This window comes from Manis pentadactyla, chromosome 6 (genome assembly GCF_030020395.1).
Source record: "Manis pentadactyla isolate mManPen7 chromosome 6, mManPen7.hap1, whole genome shotgun sequence".
In the NCBI taxonomy this organism is placed as follows: domain Eukaryota; kingdom Metazoa; phylum Chordata; class Mammalia; order Pholidota; family Manidae; genus Manis; species Manis pentadactyla.
In genome coordinates this window covers 136,222,518-136,247,355 of record NC_080024.1, presented here as the reverse complement: position 1 = coordinate 136,247,355, position 24,838 = coordinate 136,222,518, and the positions used below count along the sequence as shown (strand labels likewise).

Here is a 24,838-nt window from a genome sequence, read left to right as displayed (position 1 = left end):
GTTTTATTATGAACACTTTCAAATGCACAGAACTGGAGAGTACAGTGAACCTGTGTACCCATCCCCCGGTTTCAGCAGCTGTTACATTTTGCCATATTTATTTCCTCCATCCTCCCCCACTTCACTTCATTTTTATGTTTTAAAACAAATCCCAAAAATGTCATTTGCCCCTTAAATATATCTCAAGTATTCGTCTCAACAACATAATTGACATTTTCTTTCAAATGCCACTATCTAACCTAAAAAAATTAATGGTAATTCCTTTTTATCATAAAAAATCAGCATCTAATTTTCCATCACTGTCTAAATTATTTGATAGTTAAATCAGAATCCAAACATGATTATGAGTCTCTTAAATATGACTGTTTATTATCAAACCAGGGCACATTTGAGATTGAAAGGTATACAATAAATTCATTACATTAGCATAATAGGTATAAAATCAGAACTGTCTTGGTGAAACCAAGACATGGTAAGCTACTTTTAGGTCTCTTAATTTTGTACAGTTCTCCCCTGTACCATCTCTACTTATCTCACAGTCTGGATTTGGCTGATGTCTACCTTCTGGTGTAGTCAACCTTCCTTTTAAAGTATGACCTGATCTTTCACTAACTTTCATGTTTGATACCCATTGCTTTTCCTTAGATACTGCAGAGCATTTTCAACTTACACTATCTCATTTGACCCTCACAATTCAGGATTTACTGCTCATGACATTAATGGAAAAATCTAACACATAACTACCCTCTCACAAATCAGTAATCATGGTAATAATCATGGCTGATGTGAGTCTCGTTTAAATCAAGTCAATGGGGATTTATTCTGTGCTCACTATTGGCTATGTCATCTCCTGTTCCAGATGGGCAAGTACTTATCTCTCCAGGAGAGTTCAGCTGCCTCTAGCAGGAGAACTAATGCCCCAGTTTATACCATACCCAGATTTTCTACCAAACCCACAATGCCCAACAGCATTGGTGCCCCAGGAAAAACTGCTTAGTTGGCCACACGATTAAACTCAGCCAGGAGGGTCAGGAAGACAAGAAAATGAGAGGAATCAAGAATGCTTTTAAAGGAAAAAATGCTCAAAACGTTATTTTGTATATGTAGCTGATGTGCACATTTCTGCTTTGGGACTTAGTTGCTGCTTAACAATGTATCCAAATCTAGATGTGCAGCTGTGCATGAAGAGTGAAGTCTAGGAGGCCAATACACTGAAATGTTCTCAGTAGTAGGGGGTGATGGGTACTAGGAGTAAAGGTGATTTCTCTTTATACTTTTCTGCATTTTGAACTCCACAACTACTTATTTTATAGATACACACACACACACACACACACACACAAACAGCAATTTCACAAAGCCTTATTGCTGACTCAGGAATGAAAAGGCAAGTTTATTTCTTATAGTTCCTCTCAATTCAGGTCTGTGTATTCCCAAGAAATCCTTTATTCTCATCTCTTAAATGAAATGCATTAACTTGTTTTGTCTACCTATACTGGTGTTTTTTCTTTACAATTGTTTTTCCATAGGAAAATGAGAAAGCACAGGTGAAACTTGAGAATGAACAGGATAAGCTAAAGAAACAGAAAACAAAACAGGATATTAGGACCACTTTGCAAAAAGCCCTCCAAGAGAAGATAGAGCATATTCAGCAGGAATACAGAGAAGAGCAGGACTTAAACATGAAGCTTGTACAAAGGGCCCTTCAAGACTTACAGGAAGAGGCTGATAAAAAGAAGAAAAAAAGAGTAAGATGGTTATTCATTGCTTACTATGTGCTGAATGAGAACCTTTGTTGAGCTCTCAGTTTTTTTTTATTGAAGTATCATTGATGTACAATCTTATATTGGTTTCAAGTATACAACAGAGTGGTTCAACAATTACCCATATTATTAAATCCTCAACCCCACTAGTGCAGCTACTATCTGTGAACATAGCAAGATGTTACAGAATCATTGGCTATATTCTCCATACTGTACTACAATTCCAATGGCCAACTTACATTATAATTGAGAATTTTTGTGCCTTTTATTCCCCTCACCTTCCCCACCCACCCAACCTAACCTCTCCTCCATGGTAACTACCAACCACTTCTCAGTGTCTATGAATCTACTGCTGTTTTCTTCATTTTGGTTTTATATTCTACAAATAAGTAAATCATATGATACTTCTCTTTCTCTGCCTGGCCTATTTCACATAGCATAAGGCACTAGGTCCATCAATGTTGTTACAAATGTCAGGGTTTCTTTTTTATGGCTGAATAATATTCCACTGTGTATTTATCAATTCATCTATTGGTGGACACTTTGGTTGTTTCCATGTCTTGGCTATTGTAAATAATGTGATGATAAACATAGGTATGTGTATATCTTTTTGAGTCAGGGATTTTGTTTTCTTTGGATAAAGTCCTAAAAGTGGAATTACTGGGTCTTATGGTATTTCTATTTTTAGTTTTTTGAGTAAGCTCCATACAGCTTTCCATAGTGGCTGCACCAATTGACATTCCCATCAACAGTGAAGGAAGATTCCCTTTTCTCTACATTCTTGCCAACACTTGTTATTTCTTGTCTTTGGATAGTAGTCATTTTAACTGGTGTGAGGTGATATTTCATTATGGTTTTTATTTGCATTTCCCTGATTGTTAGCAATGTGGAGCATCTTTCCATATGCCTATTGGCCATCTGTATTCATTCCTTTTTTGGAGAAATATCTGTTCAGGTCCTCCACCTATTTTGTAATCATGTTATTTGTTTCTTTGGTGTTGAAGTGGATGAGGCCTTTATATATTTTGGATGTTAACTCCTTTTTGGATGAATTGTTTATGAATATATTCTCCCATACTATAGGTTGCCTTTTTGTGCTGCTGATTGCTGTACAGAAGCTTTTTGATTTGATGTAGTCCCACTTGTTGCTTTTTGATTTTGTTTCCCTTGCCTGAGATACATCCAGGAGAAAATTACTCATGCTTGTTATGTTCAAGAGATTTTTGTCTATGTCTTCTAAGAGTTTTATGGTTTCATATCTTGCATTTAGGTCTTTGATCCATTTTGAGTTTACTTTTGTGTATGGAGTTAGTAATCCAGTTTCATTCTCTTGCATGCAGCTGTCCAGATTCCCAACACCAGTTATTGAAGAGACTCTTTTACCCATTGTATATTCAGGGCTTCTTTATTGTATATAAATTGACCATATATACATGGGTTTACATCCAGGCTCTCTACTCTGTTTCATTGATCTATAGACCTGTTCTTGTGCCAGTACCATACTGTTTTGAGTACTGTACTTTTGTAATATACCTTGAGGTCAGGGAGCATGATACCCCCAGCTTTATTGTTCTTTCTCAGGATTGCTTTGGCTATTTGGGGTCTTTTGTAGTTCCATATGAATTTTAGGATTATTTTCTGTAGTTCATTGAAAAATGCCATTGGTATTTTGATAGAGATTACATTGACTCTCTAAATTGCTCTGGGCAGCATGGCCATTTTGACAGTATTTATTCCTTATTTATTCTCTGTCTGGCAGATTTATTGATGTAAGTGATGTGTTAAAGTCTTCTAATATATGAATGAGTTCCAGCCTATTTTTCTCTTTAATTCTGCTAGGATTTTACATATTTACATGCTCCTATGTTGGGTGCATAGATATTTATAATGGTTATATCCCCTTGTTGGACTGATCCCTTTTTCAATATGAAATGGCCTTCTTTGTCTCTTCTTTGTTTTGAAATCTATTTTGTCTGATATAAGTACTGCTACTCCTGCTTATTTCTCCTTATTGTTTGCATGAAATATCTTTTTCCATGCTTTCACTTTTAGTCTGTGTATGTATTTGGGTCTGAAATGAGTCTCGTATAGGCAGCATATAGATGAGTGTTGTTTTTTTATCCATTCTGCCACTCTATATCTCTTGATTGATGCATTCACATCAGTTACATTTAAGGTAATTATTGATAAGTAGTTAATACCATTTTTTATTAAGGTATTGCTGATATACAATCTTATGCTCAGGTTTCACATGAGCAACATTGTGGTTACTACATTCCCCCTGTTATCAAGTCCCCGCCACATACCCCATTACAGTCACTGTCCATCAGCATAGTAAGATGCTATAGAGTCACTACTTGTCTTCTCTGTGCTATACTTCCTTCCACTTGCCCCTCCTAAATTACATGTGCTAATCATAATAACCCTTAATCTCTTATCCCTCCCTTCCCACCCACCCTCCCCAGTCCATTTTCCTTTAGTAACTGTTAGTCCTTTCTTGGATCCTGTGAGTCTGCTGCCATTCTGTTCCTTCAGTTTTTGTTTTGTGGTTATACTCCATAAATGAGTGAATCATTTGGTATTTGTCTTTCTCCACCTGACTTATTTCATTGAGCATAATACCCTCTAGCTCCATCCATGTTGTTGCAAATGTTAGGATTTGTTTTCTTCTTATGGCTGAATAATATTCCATTGTGTATATGTACTACATCTTCTTTATCCATTCATTTACTAATTGACACTTAGGTTGCTTCCATATCTTGGCTGCTGTAAATAGTGCTGCTATAAACATAGGGGTGCATATGCCTTTTTGAATCTGGGATCCTGCATTCTTAGGGTAAATTCCTAGGAGTGGAATTGCTGGGTCAAACGGTATTTTTATTTTGAGTTTTTTGAGGAACATCCATTCTACTTTCCACAATGGTTGAACTAATTTACATTCCCACCAGCAGTGTAGGAGGGTTCCCCTTTCTCCACATCCTCGCCAACATTTGTTGTTGTCTGTCTTTTGGATGTTGGCCATCCTAACTGGTGTGAGGTGACATCTCATTGTGGTTTTAATTTGCATTTCCCTGATAGGTAGTGATGTGTAGTATCTTTTCATGTGCCTTCTGGCCATCTGACTTTCTTCTTTGGAGAAGTGTCTGTTCAGATCCTCTGCCCATTTTTTAATTGGATTATTTCCTTTTTGGTTGTTGAGGCATGTGAGCTCTTTATATATTTTGGATGTCAACCACTTATCAGATATGTCATTTATGAATATATTCCCCCATATGGTAGGATGCCTTTTTGTTCTACTTATGGTGTCTTTTGCCATACAGAAGCTTTTTAGTTTGATATAGTCACTCGTGTTCATTTTTGGTTTTGTTTCCCGTGCCTGAGGAGATATATTCATGAAAAAGTTGCTCATGTTTATGTTCAAGAGATTTTTGCCTATGTTTTCTTATAAGAATTTTATAGTTTCATGACTTACATTCAGGTCTTTGATACATTTTGAGTTTACTTTTGTGTATGGAGTTAGACAATAATCCAGGTTTATTCTCTTTAGTTTTGCCAACACCTGCTGGTGAAGAGGCTGTCATTTCTCCATTGTATGTCCATGGCTCCTTTATCATATATTAATTGGCCATATATGTGTGAGTTTATATCTGGGTTCTCTATTCTGTTCCATTGGTCTAGGAGTCTGTTCTTGTACCAGTACCAAATTGTGTTGATTACTGTGGCTTTGTAGTAGAGCTTGAAGTTGGGGAGCATAATCTCCCCTGCTTTATTCTCCCTTTTCAGGATTGCTTTGGCTATTCAGGTTCTATGGTTCCATATGAACTTTAGAACTATTTGTTCCAGTTCATTGAAGAATGCTTTAGGTATTTTGATATGGATTGCATTGAATCTGTAAATTGCTTTAGGCAGGATGGCCATTTTTACAATTCTTCCTACCCAAGAGCATGGGATGAATTTCCTACCCAAGAGCATGGGATGAATTTCCATTTATTAGTGTGCTCTTTAATTTCTTGTAGTTTTCAGGGTATAGGTCTTTCACTTCCTTGGTTAGGTTTATTCCTAGGTATTTTATTCCTTTTGATGCAATTGTGAATGGAATTGTTTTCCTGATTTCTCTGTCTGCTAGTTCATTGTTAATCTATAGGAAAGCAACAGATTTCTGTGTATTAATTTTGTATCCTGAAACTTTGCTGAATTCAGATATTAGTTCTAGTAGTTTTGGAGTGGAGTCTTTAGGGTTTTTTATGTATAATATCATGTCATCTGTAAATAGTGACAGTTTGACTTCTTTACCAATCTGGATGCCTTGTATATCTTTGTTTTGTCTGATTGCTGTGGCTAGGACCTCCAGTACTATGTTGAATAGCAGTGGGGAGAGTGGGCATCCCTGTCTTGTTCCTGATCTTAGAGGAAAAGCTTTCGGCTTCTCACTGTTAAGTATGATGTTGGCTGTGGGTTTGTCATATACAGCCTTTATTAGGTTGAGGTACATTCCCTCTATACCCATTTTGTTGAGAGTTTTTATCATGAATGGATGTTGAATTTTGTCAAGTGCTTTTTCAGCATTTATGGAGATGATCATGTGGTTTTTGTTCTTCTTTTTGTTGATGTGTTGGATGATGTTGATGTATTTTCAAATGTTGTACCATCCTTGCATCCCTGGAATAAATCCTACTTGATCATGATGGATGATCTTTTTGATGTATTTTTGAATTTGGTTTGCTAATATTTTGTTAAGTATTTTTGCATCTATTTTCATGAGGGATATTGGTCTGTAATTTTCTTTTTTTGTGGTGTCTTCACCTGATTTTGGTATTAGAGTGATGCTGGCTTCATAGAAGGAGTTTGGGAGTATTCCCACCACTTGTATTTTTTTGGAAATCTTTAAGGAGAATGGGTATTATGTCTTCACTAAATGTCTGATAAAATTCAGCAGTGAAGCTGTCTGTTCTGGGAGTTTTGTTCCTGTAGATTTTTGATTACCTATTCAATTTCATTCCTGGTAATTGGTCTGTTCAGATTTCCTGTTTCTTCCAGGGTCAGTCTTGGAAGGTTGTATTTTTCTAAAAAGTTGTCCATTTCTTCTAGGTTATTCAGTTTGTTAGCATATAATTTTTCATAGTATTCTGTAATAATTCTTTGTATTTCAGTGGTATCCGTAGTGATTTTTCCTTTCACATTTCTGATTCTGTTTATATGTGTAAATTCTCTTTTTTTCTTGATAAGTCTGGCTAGCAGTTTATCTATTTTGTTTATTTTCTCACAAAACCAGCTCTTGGTTTCATTAATTTTTTCTATTGTTTTATTCTACTTAGTTTTATTTATTTCTTCTCTGATCTTTATTATGTCCCTCCTTCTACTGACTTTGGGCCTCATTTGTTCTTCTTTCTCCAGTTTCTATAATTGTGAAGTTATACTGTTCATTTGGGATTTTTCTTCCTTCTCTCAAAAAGCCTGGATTGGTATATACTTTCCTCTTAGAAGTGCCTTCACTGCACCCACAGAAGTCGGGGCATTGAGGTGTTGTTTTAATTTGTCTCCATATATTGTTTGATCTTTGTTTTAATTTTGGTCATTGATCCATTGATTATTTAGGAGTATGTTGTTAAGCCTCCATGTGTTTGTGAGCCTTTTTGTTTTCTTTGTACAATTTATTTCTGGTTTCATACCTTTATGATCTGAGAAGTTGGTTGGTACAGTTTCAATCTTTTTGAATTTGCTGAGGCTCTTTTTGTGGCCTAGTATGTGTCTATTCTGGAAAATGTTCCATGTGCACTTGAGAAGAATGTGTATCCTGCTGCTTTTGGGTGAAGTGTTCTATAGATGTCTGTTAGGACCATCTTTTCTAATATGTTGTTCAGTGCCTCTGTCTCCTTACTTATTTTTTGTCTGGTTGATCTCTCGTTTAGAGTGAGCAGTGTATTGAAGTCTCCTAAAATGAATGCGTTGCATTCTATTTCCCTCTTTATTTCTGTTAGTATTTGTTTTACATATGTAGGTGCTCTTGTGTTGTGTGCATAGATATTTATAATGGTTATGTCCTCTTGTTGGAATGACCCCTTTATCATTATGTAATGTCCTTGTTTGTCTCTTGTTACTTTCTTTGTTTTGAGGTCTATTTTCTCCAATACAAGTACTTCAACTCCGGTTTTTTCTCCCTATTGTTTGCATGAAATATATTTTTCCATCCCTTTACTTTTAGTCCATGTATGTCTTTGGGTTTGAAGTGAGTGTCTTTTAGGGAGCATATAGGTGGCAGATGGGTCTTGCTTTTTTATCCATTCTGTAACTCTGTGTCTTTTGATTGACGCATGCAGTCCATTTACATTTAGGGTGATTATTGATAGGTATGTACTTATTGCCATTGCAGCCTTTCTATTCGTGGTCACTAAAGGTTCAAAGGAAGCTTCTTTACTAACAGTCTACCTTAACTCACTTATTATGCTATTATAAACAGTCTGAAGATTCTTTTTTCTCTCCCTTCTGTTTCTTCCCCCTCCACTCTTTATATGTTAGGTGTCATATTCTGTACTCTTTGTGTATCCCTTGACTGACCTGGTGGGTAGCTGATTTAATTTTGCATTTGGTTAGTATTTAGTTGGTCTACTTTCTTTGCTGTTGTTTTATTTTCTCTGATGACAGCTATTTAGCCTCAGGCATACTTCCATCTAGAGTAGTCCCTTTAAAATACACTGTAGAGATAGTTTGTGGGAGGTAAATTCCCTCAACTTTTGCTTATCTGGGAATTGTTTAATCCCTCCCTCAAATTTAAATGATTATCTTGCTGGGTAGATTATTCTTGCTTCAAGACCCTTCTGTTTCATTGCATTGACTATATCATGCCACTGCCTTCTGGCCTGGAAGGTTTCTGCTGAGAAATCTGATGATAGCTTGATAGGTTTTCCTTCATAGGGGATCTTTTTTTTCTCTGGCTGCCTTTAATGCTCTGTCATTGTCCTTGATCTTTGCCATTTAAATTATTGTATGTCTTAGTGTTGTCCTCTTTGGGTCCCTTGTGTTGGGAGATCTGTGGACTTCCATGGCCTGAGAGACTACTTCCTTTCCCAGATTGGGGAAGTTTTCAGCAATTATTTCTTCAAAGACATTTTACATCCCTTTTTCTCTCTTCTTCTTCTTCTGTTACCCCTATAATGAGAATATTGTTCTGTTTGGATTGGTCACACAGTTCTCTTAATATTCTTTCATTCCTAGAGATCCTTTTTTCTCTTTCTCAGCTTCTCTGTATTCCTGTTTTCTCATTTCAATTCTATTCACTCTCTCTTCTACCTTACCTAGTTTGGTTTTAAATTTCTCCATTGTTTGTTTCTTTTCAGTTATCTCTCCCTTAGCTCTTGAATATTTTTCTGTAGCTCCATGAGCATGCTTATGACTTTTATTTTGAATTCCTTTTCAGGAAAATTGGTGATTTCACTTTCACCATGCTCTCTTTCTCATGTTTGAGGGATTTTGGATTGAACAGGTTCTTCTGCCGTTTCATAGTCCTGGAGCAATGGGAGTGGTCACAGGAAAGTTGTGTGGGCATCAGCTGGGAGTGATGCTGGGGTTCTTGTTCATAGAATCAAAGAATCAACTTTGTAAAGACTCAAGATAGGAGAGCAAGTGACAGGCTTTTATTTAGGGATAAAGCAAGAGGACAGAGCCCCTGGCTTATGCCAGGAAGGGACAAGAGAGCCTCCAGGTGGTACATTGTCTAGGGGTTTTATAGATGGTTGAGAGACAACGCACTAGGAATGCAGACCTCGTAAGTGGTCCCAAAATGTTTATCTTTGAAGAGACATTAAGTTTCCTATTAGTCTTCCTGATTATTTACAAGAAATTTACTGCTCTATTTTCCTCCCAGGATAGCACCTTCCTAGTCTGGGAGCATATCACTCAAGACTGCCTGCTTTGCTCCCAAGGTGGGCTGAGTTATTGTTTGTGTGTTAAAGAGTACGTGAAGAAAGTTAGTTTTTAACAAATTGGGCTTTAAAATGCAATCTTATTTTCAAGATGGAATCCTTCATGTTTGTTTTGGGCTTGCTTGTTAAATTGCTCAGGTGGCAAATCAGTTGACTAGGGCTGGAGGAAGAAAAGCAACACTGGGTAAATTCAGAAAAATAAGCTGAGCCCTCCAGCAGGCCAAAGCAAATCCCACAATGGATTATCTTGCTTTGTTTTTCCCAGAGGCCCTCACCGTACTCTGTCTAAGCCCATGGTCTGTGTCTCAGGAGGAGAAAGTTCCTTCCCGCTTCCCGGTCACAGTGCCTGTCTCTGCTGTCTGTGCCAGTTAACCACACAGGGAATGGCCTCTGGGTTAATCTCCTAAACTTCTGTGGGTGGGGTGGCCCTAACGATGGCCTAGGTTGATGGCACGGGTCGCAGGCAAGCGGTGCGGGTTCTGCCTTGCGGACAAAGCCCTTTTGTGCTTCCCAGTTGCAGTGCCTGTCTCCACTGTCTGAGCTGGTTAGCCATGCTGCAGGGAGTGGCCTCTGCGTTAATCCTCTAAACTGCCATGGGCAGGGCTGCCCTCCTGCTGTCCTAGGAGATGGTGGCCATCCATCTAGCAATGCAGGTATTTGCAGGGAGGACAAAGCCCTTTCATGCTTCCTGGTTGCCATGCCTGTCTCTGCTGCCTGGGCCGGTTAGCTGCTTGAAGGGAGAAGCCTTTGCATTAAGTTGTGTAGTTGCTGTAGGTGGGGCTGCTCTCTGGCTGGTCTGCAGCTATGGCAGGGACAGTGGGTTTGTGCACAGGTACCGGCGGGGAGGAAGGCATGGTAGGGGGGAAGGAGCGGCAGGCTGCTTATTGTGGTGAGGGACCCTGGAGCTGCATTGCCAACCAGGCAAATAGGGTGCCTGAAGCTCCTGAAAGGTCCCAACCTGCTGGGCTGAGTGTGCCAGGACAATTTTGTCAACATGTTCTGTAAGAATGAGAATAAATTAGCATAAGAGTAGCCATCTTAAGGGCCTAGAAGCAGTTTTCTGAAGTTGTGACTTAAAAGAGAAAAAAAAAACTGGAACTGAGTAAGGCCTTGGAAAACAAGTTAATCATGAACACCGGGATGGGGGCAGCTGTGGCCTTCGGTCAGCTAACCTTGGTCAGTTAATCTTACATACTAAGCTTATCGTGCAGAACTTCTTTAACAATTGAAGAGTGGTCTTATCTTGCTCTCGCTTAACCCCAGGATGTATGTCTTGCAAAGATAATGTGCAGCTGTGGAAAATTACTAAGAGTTAAGTGTTTTGAAAATGCCATATAAACTCTTGGTTTTGAGTGCTCGGGGTCCTTGTTGAGACCCGCTGCGTCGGGCTAACTTGGACCCCAGCTAGCTGGTTCCTGAATAAATTCCTCTTGCTTGTTGCATCAAGAGACACTTTTCGTGAGTGATTTGGGGCGGCGTCCTCCTCTGGGAGAATCCAACATTTGGGGGCTCGTCCGGGATCTGCGCTCACCCCGCTTCACTCCCGAAGTCGCTCTTGGAGGAAGAGGTAAGATTAGTAGCGCCTTGGGTTGTCTGTGTTCTGTTTTCTGTTTTTCAGTGAGACCGGTCAGAATTCTGAAAGGGTACCCGTGGTCTGGCAGCTGTCTCGATCCCGTAAAGGGGTCGAGACTGCGGTCGGTAGACGTACTAGGAGCACCGCAGGCTGCAACCCTGGGGGATGCCTCGGGGAGGTTGGGGGTCCAGGAACGCCTGGTAGCCTCCCATCTGTTTTTCCGGCAAAGTGAACCTGATGAGATAGAATTGATTTTTGGGCGCCGAGAGTATCAACCCTCTGATTCCTTTTGGTTTCTGTTTGAGACTCTGAGGAGAACTAAACGCGGCCGCTGTGTGTCTAATTTGTGTGTGTCTTTGTTTTTTGTGTCTTTTACGTGTCTAATTATTGTTATACTGACAATGGGACAGGCAGTGACGACCCCCCTTAGCCTGACGTTAGATCATTGGACGGAAGTCAGAGCGAGGGCACATAACTTGTCAGTAGAAGTGAAAAAGGGACCTTGGCAGACTTTCTGTACCTCCGAATGGCCCACCTTCAATGTTGGGTGGCCCTCGGAGGGGACTTTTGATCTCCCCACTTTATTAGCAGTAAAAGCTGTTGTCTTCCAAGATTTGTCTCAAGGACACCCGCCCGGATCAGCAACCCTACATTGTAGTCTGGCAAGAGTTGGTAGAGAACCTCCCACCCTGAGTAAATCCCTGAGTACAAAAGAAAATGGGTCCTCGAGTTTTAACTGCCCAGACTCAACCTCAGAAAAAAGAAAAAGAAACTACCAAAGTTTACCCCGATACTCAAGATTTGCTTATAGTTGATGATCCCCCTCCCCCTCCTTACCCTCCCGCCCCTACAGCACCCCCGGCGCCCCCAGCCCTGGCACTCCCAGCACCGCCAGCCCTGGCACCCTCAGTCCCTGATGCTGAGGCAGTGGGGCCAGCTCCAGGACCTGCCCAGAGAACTCGGCGCCGCCGAGGGGCCACCTTAGACCCACCGGGTATTTTTCCTCTCCGGTCTTATAGAGTTCCCATCCTTGGGGAAGAAGGGGACCCGCCTTTCCAACCTCTGCAATATTAGCCCTTCTCCTCTGCTGATTTGTATAATTAGAAAGCTAACCACCCGCCCTTTTCAGAGGAACCGCAGAAACTAACTAGTCTGGTAGAGTCCCTGATGTTTTACCACCAGCCCACCTGGGATGACTGTCAGCAGCTTTTGCAGGTGCTCTTCACCATGGAAGAGAGAGAGAAGATTCTCCTGGAGGCACGAAGGAATGTGCCTGGAACCGACGGGCGACCTTCGCAACTCCCTCATGACATAGAGAGGGGGTTCCCGTTGACTAGACCCAACTGGGACTTTAATTCTCCAGAAAGTAGGGAGCAACTAACCATCTATCGTCAGGCTCTAGTGGCAGGTCTCCGTGGGGCTGCAAGACGCCCCACCAATTTAGCCAAAGTAAGAGAAGTCAGCCAGGGAGCCACTGAAGCACCTGCAGTATTCTTAGAGCGCCTGATAGAAGCCTTCAGGTGGTATACTCCCTTTGATCCCACTTCTGAGGGGCATAGTGCTTCAGTGGCCCTTGCTTTTATCGGACAGTCGGCACCCAACATTAGAAAAAAACTTCAGAGATTAGAAGGCTTACAAGATTTGTCGCTGAGAAATTTAGTGAAAGAAGCAGAGAAAGTTTATCATAAGAGAGAGACTGAGGAAGAAAAGGAGTTAAGGAAGGAAAAGGAAAGGGAAAGTAAAGAAGAAAAGAGGGATAGGAAGTATGAGAGAAATTTAACAAAAATCTTGGCCGCAGTAGTAAAAAGTAAAAGACGCCCGCCCTCTAGTAGTAAAACTAGTAAGGCAGGGTTCCTGGGCAACAGACCTCCTTTAGATAAAGATCAGTGTGCGTACTGCAAGGAGAAGGGGCATTGAGTGAAAGAATGCCCTAAGAAACCACCGCGGGGACCTCCAAAGAAGGTGTTGTCTCTGCTAGAAGATGAGGATTAGAGAAGACGGGGCTCGGAGCCCCTCCCCGAGCCTAGGGTAACTCTGAAAGTAGAGGGGCAACCCGTTGAGTTTCTGGTAGATACCGGTGCTCAACATTCAGTACTGACCCAAGCTAGAGGCCCCCTTTCTAGCAAGAAGTCTTGGGTGTTCGGGGCCACGGGTCAGAGACAATATGCATGGACTACCCAAAGAACAGTGGACTTAGGAGTGGGACAAGTAAACCACTCATTCCTTGTTATACCAGAATGCCCTACACCCTTGTTAAGAAGAGACATCTTGACCAAAGTCGAGGCCCAAATATCCTTTCAGGCTGAAGATACCCGAGTGACTGATAGAGAGAAGAAACCTTTGAGCCTAAGTATTCTGTCCATAAGATTAGAAGACGAGTACCGCCTTTTTAAAGAACCAGAACCCTCCCGAGTTAATCAAAGGTAGCTCAACCAGTTTTCAGGGGCCTGGGCGGAGACGGCAAGTATAGAGCTTGCTGTAAATCAGCCCCTGGTGGTCATAGAATTGAAAGCCTCAGCCTCACCAGTAACTGTGAGACAATATCCAATGAGTAAAGAAGCCAGAGATAGAATTAAGCCCCATATCCAGAGGCTCATAGAGCAGGGAATATTAGTAAAATGTAAATCCCCATAGAACACTCCCTTGCTGCCTGTAAAGAAAGCGGGAACAAGAGATTATCAACCAGTGCAAGATTTAAGAGAAGTTAATAAGAAAACACAGGACATTCATCCCACTGTGCCGAATCCTTATAACCTGCTAAGCTCTCTAGCCCCAGAAAACACTTGGTATACAGTCTTAGATTTAAAAGACGCCTTCTTTTGTTTGCGCCTGCACCAGAGTAGCCAACCGCTGTTTGCTTTTGAGTAGAAAGACCCCTCCACAAGAACTACTAGACAATTGACCTAGACTCGCTTGCCACAAAGATTCAAGAATTCACCTACCCTCTTCGACGAGGCTTTACACCAGGACTTGGCCTTTTACCGAGCCTCCAACCCACAGGTAACCTTGTTACAATATGTTGATGACTTGCTGATAGCCGCCCCTACACAAGAAGTCTGCCAAGAAGCCACTGAAGCCCTTTTGACTGAACTTGCTAAGCTGGGGTATAGAGCATCTGCCAAAAAAGCACAGATCTGCCAACAACAAGTGACTTATTTAGGGTATTCCCTGAGAGAAGAGAAAAAGTGGCTTACTGAAGCCCGGAAGCAGACTGTGACGCAGATCCCGGTCCCTACTACTCCGCGCCAAGTCCGCGAATTTCTGGGAACAGCAGGGTTCTGTAGATTATAGATACCCGGATATGCCACCTTAGCCGCCCCCCTGTACCCCCTAACCAAAGGGGCAGCCCCGTTTGTTTAGAGACCTGAACAGCAACAGGCCTTTGATGAGATCAAGAAAGCCCTCCTGTCGGCACCCGCTCTGGCCTTGCCAGCCATGACTAAGCCGTTCGTCCTTTTTGTAGATGAACGGAGTAGAGTGGCTCGGAGAGTGTTGACCCAGCAATGGAGACCTTAGAAGAGACCTGTCGCCTATTTGTCAAAAAAATTAGACCCAGTAAGTAGCGGATAGCCTGCCTGTTTGAGAGTAGTGGTGGCCGTGGCCCTCCTAGTTAAAGATTCTGACAAACTGACACTGGGACAGAAACTTACTGTAGTTGCTCCGCATGCATTGGAGAGTGTAATTTGGCAGCCACCCGAGAGATAGATGTCGAATGCCAGAATGACTCACTACCAAACCTTACTCCTGAATCGTGATCGTGTAGAGTTTGCCCCCCCTGCCATTCTAAACCCGGCCACTCTGCTTCCCGATTTGGGGAAGGAAGTGCTTCATACCTGCCAGAAAATCCTGGCTGAAGAGACAGGCACCCGCCAAGACTTGCAAGATCAGCCCTTAGAAAGACCGGGACTCCTGACTTAGTATACGGACGAGAGCAGTTACATCATAGATAGTAAGAGAATGACTAGAGCTGCAGTAGTAGATGATAACCGGATTATATGGGCCAGTAGACTCCCAACGGGCACCTCTGCACAGCGAGCAGAACTCATCGCCCTGACTCAGGCCCTAAAGATGGCAGAAAGTAAGAGACTTAACGTCTACACTGACAGCAGATACGCCTTTGCCACTGCTCATATACACGGGGCTATTTATAGCAGAGAGGGCTGTTAACTTCTGCCGAGAAAGATGTTAAAAACAAACAAGAGATTTTAGATTTGCTAGAAGCCATCCATAGGCCTAAAAAAGTAGCAATAATACATTGCCCTGGACATCAGAAAGATGACTCTCCAATAGCTCGAGGAAACCGGAGGGCAGACCAAGCCGCAAAGCAAGCGGCTCAGGGAATGAACATTTTGCCCCTCCAAGTGTGTCCGGAAGCCACCCACATTAAGAGCTTCCAGTATACACCTGAAGATCTCGTTTGTATAAACAAATTAGAGTTCAAAAATTTCTTGCCCCAAGAGATATACAAGTCTGAAGAAGGGAAAGTTGTCCTGCCCCAGAGAGAGGCAGAAGAATACTTAAGGCAATTACATCAATTGACACATCTGAGAGCAAAAAATCTAAAAACCTTAGTTCGAGACTCCCCTTATCATGTTATTAGATTTAAAAAATTGGCTGACGAGGTTGTAAAAAATTGTGTACCCTGTCAATTAGTAAACGTGAGCAAAAATCAAGCAATATCTAGAAAAAGACTTCGAAGAGATCGCCCAGGAGCTTATTGAGAAGTTGACTTCACTGAAATTAAGCCTGCTAAGTATAGATATAAGTACCTTCTAGTTTTCCTAGACACATTTTCAGGATGGACAGAGGCGTTCCCCACAAAAACTGAGACAGCCCAGACAGTGTCTAAAAAGATCCTTGAAAAGATATTTCCCAGATTTAAGATCCCAAAAGTAATCGGCTCCGACAACGGCCCTGCCTTTGTTGCCCAGGTAAGTCAGAGATTAGCCAAGATCCTAGGGACGGATTAGAAATTGCATTGTGCATACAGGCCCCAGAGCTCAAGACAGGTAGAAAAAATAAACAGAACTCTAAAAGAGACCTTGACTAAATTGTCCATAGAGACTGGCTTATGTAATTAGTTAGTCCTCCTTCCCTTTGCCCTGTTTAGAGTCAAGAACACTCCCGGCTGCTTTAAACTAACGCCTTTTGAAATAATGTTTAGGGCCCCGGCCCCGCTTCAGTCAGCACATCTTCATACATTCACTGAGTGTGCAACTAATAAGTTTTTGCTTGAAAAGTTACGAGCCTTAGAGGCTGTGCAGAAAGAGGTGTGGGCCTCCATCAAGGAAGCCTATCAGCCAGAAGACCTCTCAGTGCCTCACCAGTTCCAGGTGGGAGACCCCGTCTACGTGAGAAGACACCGGACAGGAAACCTCGAGCCACGGTAGAAGGGACCTTTCATCGTCCTCCTGACTACTCCCACAGCTGTGAAAGTAGACGGCGTCTCTTCCTGGATACACGCTTCACATCTAAAGAAGGCACCCCCGTCGGACTCGGACTGGCGAGTAACTCGGACTGATAATCCTCTTAAGCTTCGCTTGTGTAAAAAAAACTATGTTGTTAGTAATTCTAATGCTCCTGCTGTTTCCAACCCCCCAGAGCCTTAATCCTCATGTCCCTTATCTGCTTACCTAGAAAGTAAGAAATAGGCAGACCCAAGAAAAGTATAATCACACCACCCATATTGCCCCTTTGGGCACTTAGTTCCCGGACTTATATTTTAATTTAGATAAAGTAGCTGACATAGATGGGATAGAAGGAGGAGACTGGCAGAAAAAGCAATGCCGAGTCTCTGTAAGTAGGAATGGATTTTATGCATGCCCAGGGTTTCGGACGGGAGCAGAAAGACAGAAGTGTAGAGGAATTGAGTCCCTCTACTGTGCACAATAGAGCTGTGTCACTTCCAATGACGGAGAAAAAAAATGGGATGTGAGCCCGCAGCTTATCCACCTTTCCTTTGTTAGACCATGCACTCGAGTGAAGTACAGCCCCAATTGTAACTTACTTAGACTCAAATTTACAGAACAGGGAAAGAAAGACCCCCGATGGGGAACAGGAGAGTTGACTTGAGGACTGTATCTCCACCAGACACCCCCGAGTGGAATCCTTCTACGAGTGCGACTCAGCGTCCAGGCCCTCCCAGCCGCTCCGATAGGACCTAATACTGTCCTACGAGATCAGCTGCGTCTTCCAACCCCTACTCCAAAGCAGTATCCCATCATTACGACTACTCACTCCCAGCCCTCTGTATCCCCTCCTAACCAGGTGGTTCCTTTTATTGGTACCGGACAGCGCCTCCTCAACCTCGTCGAGGGGGCGTTCTTAGTTCTTAATGTCTCCAACCCTAAAGTTGCCGACTCCTGTTAGTTATGTTTTTCTTCTGGACCTCCTTATTATGAAGGGTTGGGACTGTCAGGAAGTTTCAATAATACAACTAGCCATGAAGTCTGTAGTTGGGGAAGCCACAAGAAGTTAACCCTAACTGAAGTAACTGGGAAAGGTAAATGTTTAGGAACAGTTCCCTCAACCCATAAGAGTTTGTGTAATGAAACCATACCCATAGTTTCCTCAGGTGAAAACAGATATCTAGTCCCTCCCCGTCAGGGATGGTGGGCTTGTAACACTGGACTAACCCCATGTGTTTCCACCTCTGCTTTTGATTCCTCCCATGATTTCTGTATTATGGTCCAACTAGTGCCTAGACTAATGTATCATGATGATCTCTCATTTGTAACCGAGTTCGACCCTAGACATAGGTATAAAAGAGAATTAGTCTCGTTGACTCTAGCCATGTTATTAGGAATAAGAGTTGCAGCAGGAGTAGGAACAGGGACAGCTGCCATCATCCAAGGGAACCAACACTATGAAGGACTGAGGGCAGCTATTGATGACGATTTAAGAACCATAGAACAATCCATTACCAAACTTGAAGAATCTCTGACTTCCCTTTCTGAAGTCGTCTTGCAGAATAGATGGGGGCTAGATCTGCTGTTCCTAAAAGAAGGAGGACTGTGTGCAGCTTTAAGAGAAGAATGCTGCTTTTATGCAGACCACTCCGGAATAGTAAGAGATTCAATGTCAAAGCTTAGGGAAAGGCTAGACCAGAGAAAGAGAGAGCGAGAGGCTGGCCAGGGTCTATTTGAGTCCTGGTTCACTAAGTCCCCATGGCTCACAGCTCTGATATCCACTTTAGCCGGACCCTTGCTCATTCTTGTTCTGCTTCTTACTTTTGGTCCCTGTGTTTTGAACCGGCTAATATCTTTTGTTAGAGAGAGAGTAAGTGCTGTTCAAGTACTAATGCTAAGACAACAGTATCACTCGCTCACACATCGAGAAAAAACAAACATTCCATGATTGGAATGCCCCAAAAAGAGAAGTGGGGAATGTAAGAATGAGAATAAGTTAGCATAAGAGTAGCCATCTTAAGGGCCTAGAAGCAGTTTTCTGAAGTTGTGACTTAAAAGAGAAAAAAAAAAACTGGAACTGAGTAAGGCCTTGGAAAACAAGTTAATCATGAACACCGGGATGGGGGCAGCTGTGGCCTTCGGTCAGCTAACCTTGGTCAGTTAATCCTACATACCAAGCTTATCGTGCAGAACCTCCCTAACAATTGAAGAGTGGTCTTATCTTGCTCTCGCTTAACCCCAGGATGTATGTCTTGCAAAGATAATGTGCAGCTGTGGAAAATTACTAAGAGTTAAGTGTTTTGAAAATGCCATATAAACCCTTGGTTTTGAGTGCTCGGGGTCCTTGTTGAGACCTGCTGCGTCAGGCTAACTTGGACCCCAGCTAGCTGGTTCCTGAATAAATTCCTCTTGCTTGTTGCATCAAGAGACGCCTTTCGTGAGTGATTTGGGGCGGCGTCCTCCTCTGGGAGAATCCAACAGTTCCTTCTCCTAAACTCTTGCTCTTTTAGCAGCCTTGTGACTGTTGAGAAGTCTTTTTAAATGCCTGCTGTTTTTTTGTCCCAGGGCAGCCGGTTGTGGGAACCTGTTCACAGTCTTAGTCTCTGACTTTGGTTTTCAGCCCCTCAAATCTCCAGAGCACCATGCAATGTGGGTCTGTGCTCCCGGGGTAGATTTTTAGGGCTGGGTATTTAGCAGTCCTATGCTTCTGCTCCCTCCCCACTCTGATTCTCTTCCTCCTGCCAGTGAGCTGAGGTGGGGGGAGTGCTCGAGTCCCACTGGGTCGTGGCTTTTCACTTTACCCTTTTCCGTGAGATGTTCACTTCTCTCAGATGTAGACTGGCTGGTGTACTCTTACTTCTGGTCACTCTTTTAGAAATAGTTGTATTTGCTGTATTTTCAAAACATATGTGGTTTTGGGAGATTTCCACCACACTTCTCATGCTGCTATCTTTTCCCTTCTCAGGTAATTATTGCCATTGTATTGTTTCCTGGTTGTTTTGTAGTTCCTCTCTGTTTCTTTCTTCCTCTCTTATGCTCTTCTTTTGTTATTTGATGTTTTTTTAAGTGTTGTGATTGGATTTCTCTCTTTCAATTTTTTGTGTATGTACTATAGGCTTTAGCTTTGTGGTCACCATAAGGTTCATAGATAGCTTCCTGACTATTTAACAGTCTATATTAAGTTGATGATTGCTCTGTTTCAAACACAATCTAAAATTACTTCCTATTTATTCTTCTTCCTCCTTCATAATTTATGTATTAGATGTCATAATCTGCATTTTGTATATAGTTGCCTTATCTGATTTTGTATATAGTTGGTTTTACTACTTTTGTTTTAATTTCATACTTGGTAAGTAATTGGTCTACATTTACTGTGGGTTTATTTTCACTGTTGAAAACTATTTAGGCTTAAGAACATTTCTATCTACAGAAGTCCTTTTTACATACCTGTAATGCCAGTTTAGTGGTTAAAAATTCCATCAGCCTTCGTTTATCTGGGAAACTTTTAATCCTTTCTTCAAATTGAAATGATAATCCTGCTGGGCAGAGGATTCTTGGTTGAAGGTCCTTCTTTTTCAATACATTAAATACTTCATGCCACTCCCTCTGGCTTGTAAAGTTTCTGCTGAGAAGTCTGCTGATAGCCTGAGGGTTTCCCTTATAAGTAATGTTTTGTCTCTCTCTGGCTGCTTTCAGTACCCTCCCTTACCCTTAGTCTTTGTCATTTTGGTGTTTGTAAGTCCGGGGAGAGGAAATCCCAGGGCAAAATACCTCTAAAAACCAAAATCAGTCAAAGGGAGAAATAATGTTTAAAACCCGTTTATTGCTCACAAACTGCAGTCCAGAGCCATCTCTCTCCTCTGCTCCTGAAAAAGCCCACAAGCCGGCCAGCCCCCTCCCCTTAACCTCTCAGGCTCAGATATGCCCTCAGTTGCCCAGGTAATTATCCATTGATATGGAGATGAACTTCTCTTCACCCCTGAGGATATGCAAATGCACTGAAGCCAGGCGAGATATTCTGGAAATGTTACAATTTTACCCACAGTGTCATCTTCCTGGGGTTCCTTTTGGTAGGGGTTCTCTGTACTTCCATGACCTGGCTGTCTATTTCCTTCCCCAAATTGGGGAAATTTTCAACCATTATTTCTTAAAAGAGACTTTCTATCCCTTTGTTTCTTCTTCTGGTACCCCCATCATGTGAATATTGTTTCATTTGGATTGGTCACACAGCTCTATTATCATTCTTTCATTCCTAGAAATTCTTTTTTCTCTCTGTTCCTCAGCTTCACTGTTTTCCTGTTCTCTAATTTCCATCTCATTGTCTCCAATCTATTGTTCATTCCCTCCATTGTATATTTCATTTCAGTTACTGTATTCTTCACCTCTGAGTGTCTCTTTTTCAACTTTTCTCTTTGTTGAAGTCATATCTGAGATTGTCAATACTTTTCCACAATGAGTGAGCATATTTATGACTGTTACTTTGAAATCTTTATCAAGAAGATTGGTGATCTCTATTTTTTGTTAGGAAACTCATCTGGGGAGGTCTGTCCCTGTACACTAGGTGAAACATCAACCTTGGACAGGGGAGGGTTCATGACTCTGATTGAGATAGAATTCTCAAACAGTTGAACAAGTGTATGTAAGGAAGGAATTCATTAAAGTGAGAGCATTAGTGAGCAGCAGCTGTGTAGGCTGCAGAGAGCAAGGAAGAACAGAGTGAGGAAAGGGAAGCTCATTGATCTCTGCTTGGCATAGGACAAATCTCTTGCCAACTCCTGAAGCCAGAGTCACCTGGAATCCAGTGTCCACTTGAATCTGCATGGCAGGGAACTAAGCCCCTACCACCCCAGGATTTGGGGGAACCATGGAACACTGAATGGAGTGAGACTATGTTCTGAGAATTTCCCAAAGCAAAGAAAGATTTTTGGGCAGGTTATTAAAGAGCATGATTGTACAGCTGCAGTCCTGTCTGGGTCACCCAGGTGTCAGGAACTTGCAAGCCCAAATCAGAGATCTCAGTAGCTCTTGACTAAAGTAGAACACACAGAGAGAAGACTAGTGCTTAAGTCTAGAAAATTGAATGGCATAGCAAACAAAGACACCACTGGAAGAATGCAGAGACAAAATGCAGTAAGTTGAGCAGTGAGAAGGCTTTATTTAAGGCAAAGTGGGCACTTGATGAAAGGGGAGTGTGGGCAAAGAGGAAGCATGCTTAAAGGCTTAGGATTCTGTTTTTGAAGAATTTCAGGGATGGGGCAAAGGGCCACAGATGGGGCATAGGCTTAACATGTGGTCTCATGATGTCTATCTCTGGTGACTGATGTTATGTCACCATCCATAGTCTTCTAGATATTCTATAAGATGAACTCAACACAATAAATTTCTTAATCCTGTTCTTCTCCAAGATAGTGGTTACCCTCAAGCAGTGGGAACATATTTAGGACTGCTTGCCCTGCCTTAAGACAGGGTCAGTTGTTGGCTTATTACCACAAAATATGTTAGGAACCTTACATCCTAACTCCTTGGTTTTTAAAATGAATCTTAGCCTTAAGATGGAGTCCCTCCTGTTCTTACTGTACTATTTATATCTTGGCATTTTTCATCATAGGCAGGAAAAGTTAATCATGATGCTTGTCCCATGTCCCTGCTCCACCTCAGTTTCATTTAGTCCTCTTTCTGGTGTCTTATACTATAGTTTTGTTTGGAACATATTCCTCTGACTCTTCATTTTGTTAGGATTTCTGTGTTTCTTCCTTTGTATTAGATGGATCTACTATGCTTCCTGGTCTAGAGAGTAATGACTTTACAAAGAAGGTGTCCTATAGTGTCCAGAAGCTCAGGACTCTGTATTCTCCAATTCCTGGTTCTCCCTTTCAGTGGAGCCCTAGTTGCTGTTGGTGGGCTATGGGTGGAGCTGCTTTTCCGTCTGTCTGCCAGCAATGGTCTATCACAGTCCACTATGGTCGGCAGTTTGCCTCAGCTGGTGTAGGCATAGCAGTGGCATGGCTCTGGGGAAGTTGCACAGCGGTGGAGGCATGTGTGGCACCAGGCTGGGTGGCTTGCAAGGAGGAAGGAGCACTTGGAGCTAGCTCCCTCAGGTGTCTCCTAAGTTGGGCTGAGACATGGCCAAGAAAGCTGGGAATACCTACCTCTGCCTACCAGACAGCAAAGTCTCCTTCTGGCTGCCAGGCAGTAAAGTCTGATATGCTGGGCTGAGCAGGCTTGGCGGGTACACAGGGAAGTGCCTCTAGGCTGAGCTTCCAGCAAAGGGAGATGGAGTGTTTGGGGCACCCATGAGTGCCCTACCTTTTGGGCTAAGATAGGGCTTGGGAAGTGTCATTCACCTGACCTTTCTCCTGTGGAGAACACTCCATCCATCCTTCACCTGCTGGCAAATCTTTCAAACTGCCCCTTCCGTTTTGGGTCTTAGTGGGCTAGGCAGAGCGTTGCCTGTCATCCACAAGTAGCTGGAGTCTCAGCCTCCCAGAGTGATCCAACTCTCTCTTGTGTCTAGCCCCACTAATCACCAAAACCCAGTGACCCCAGAGCAGATTCCCAGGGCCAGGTGTGCAAGAGTTCTGAGTGCCTATCCCCTCCTCCCTCCATTCTTCTTCTAACTGCCTGTGGACTGGGACTTGGAAAGGCTGGGGTCTTGACTGATCATGACTCTGCCACTTTACCCTTCTCTGTGTGGTCTTCTCTTCTTCACCAGGTGTAGGTGGTCTGTTTTTTATTCTTCAGGTCATTGTCAGGTCTAGTTGTATTTGCTGTAGTTGCTACCTTGGTGTGTGTGGGAGGAGGTTTCTTCCTTGCCTTCCTACTCTGCCATCTCTCCCCACCCAGCTCTCAGTCTGGGGCCAGCCGTATGTATAATAAATTGTAACAGTGTTATACTCTAAGTGTGGTCCACCAACCAGCAGCAGCAGCAGCATCTGGGAGGTTGTTAGAAAGTCTTAAGCTCCAAAACAGAATTTCCAAGTCTAGATCTTGGCACACACAAGAAATGTATGTTTTAGCATGCTCTCCCAGGTGATTCTGATGCTCGCTGAATTTTTAGAAATCTTATTCTATAACATTGTGTTAGTACTGTGATAGTAGGATGGGATCTCAGGAAATAGTGATAAACTATGCCTGGAAGTTGGTATAGGTACAATGTTTTTTTAAAAAAAAACACTTTATTTTTTAGAGTAGTTTTAGTTTCACAGAAAAACAGAGCAGAAGATACAGAAATTTCCTATATGCTTTCTGCCTCCCAGTGCATAGACTACCCCATTACCAATATCCCTACTAGAGTGGTATATTTATTACAGTTGATGAACCTACTTGACATATCATTATCCCCCAAAGTCCATAGTTTATATTAAGGCTCACTTTTGGTGATGTACATTCTATGGGCTTGCACAAATGTATAATGACATGTGTTTCCCATAAGAGTATCATACAGAGTAATTTTACCAGCCTAAAAGTCCACTGTACTCCACCTGGTCATTCCTGTCCCCCAACTCTAAACCCCTAGAAACCACTGATCTTTTTTACTGTCTCTATAGTTTTGTCATACAGTTGGAATCACATAGTATGTAGCCTTTCCAGATTGACTTATTTCGCTGATTCATATTCATTTAAGTTTCTTCCATATCTTTTCATGACTTGGTAGCTCATTTTCTATTAGTGCTGAATAATATTCCACTGTATGGCTATACCACAGTTTATTTATCCATTCACCTACTAAAGGACATCCTTGGTTGCTTCTGAGTTTTGGCAATTATGAATAAAGTTGCTGTACACATTCATGTGCAGGTTTTAGTGTGGCATAAGTTTTCAACTCATTTGGGTAAATACCAAGGAGTGTGACTGATAGATCATATGGTAAGAGTATATTTAGTTTTGTAAGAAATTGCCAAACTATCTTCCAAGGTGGCTATACCATTTTGCATTCCCACCAGTATGAATAAGAGTTCCTGTTGATCCATATCCTTGTCAGCATTTGGTGGTGTCAGTGTTTTGCTATTCTAGATGTAGTAATATCTTATTGTTTAAATTTTCATTTCCATGATGACATATGATGTGGAGCAGTAAGGGTTCTGAACCCAATTCCAGTGTGTGGAAGGGGAGTTTTCCCCTCACACCAGCAAGCAATGCTCAGGACACCCACCAGCTGGGCCTCCCACAATTCAA

The 24,838-nt window shown here is 42.1% G+C and overlaps 1 protein-coding gene across 1 annotated transcript in view; it reads left to right on the top strand.

Moving 5' to 3' along the window:
• Window positions 1-24,838, top strand: part of CFAP53 (cilia and flagella associated protein 53) — a 57,787-nt gene that overhangs the window by 19,645 nt on the left and 13,304 nt on the right. The window contains exon 5 of the mRNA XM_036918613.2: window positions 1,530-1,748. Coding sequence (XP_036774508.2) covers window positions 1,530-1,748 — 219 coding nt within the window. The remainder of the gene's footprint in view (window positions 1-1,529; window positions 1,749-24,838) is intronic.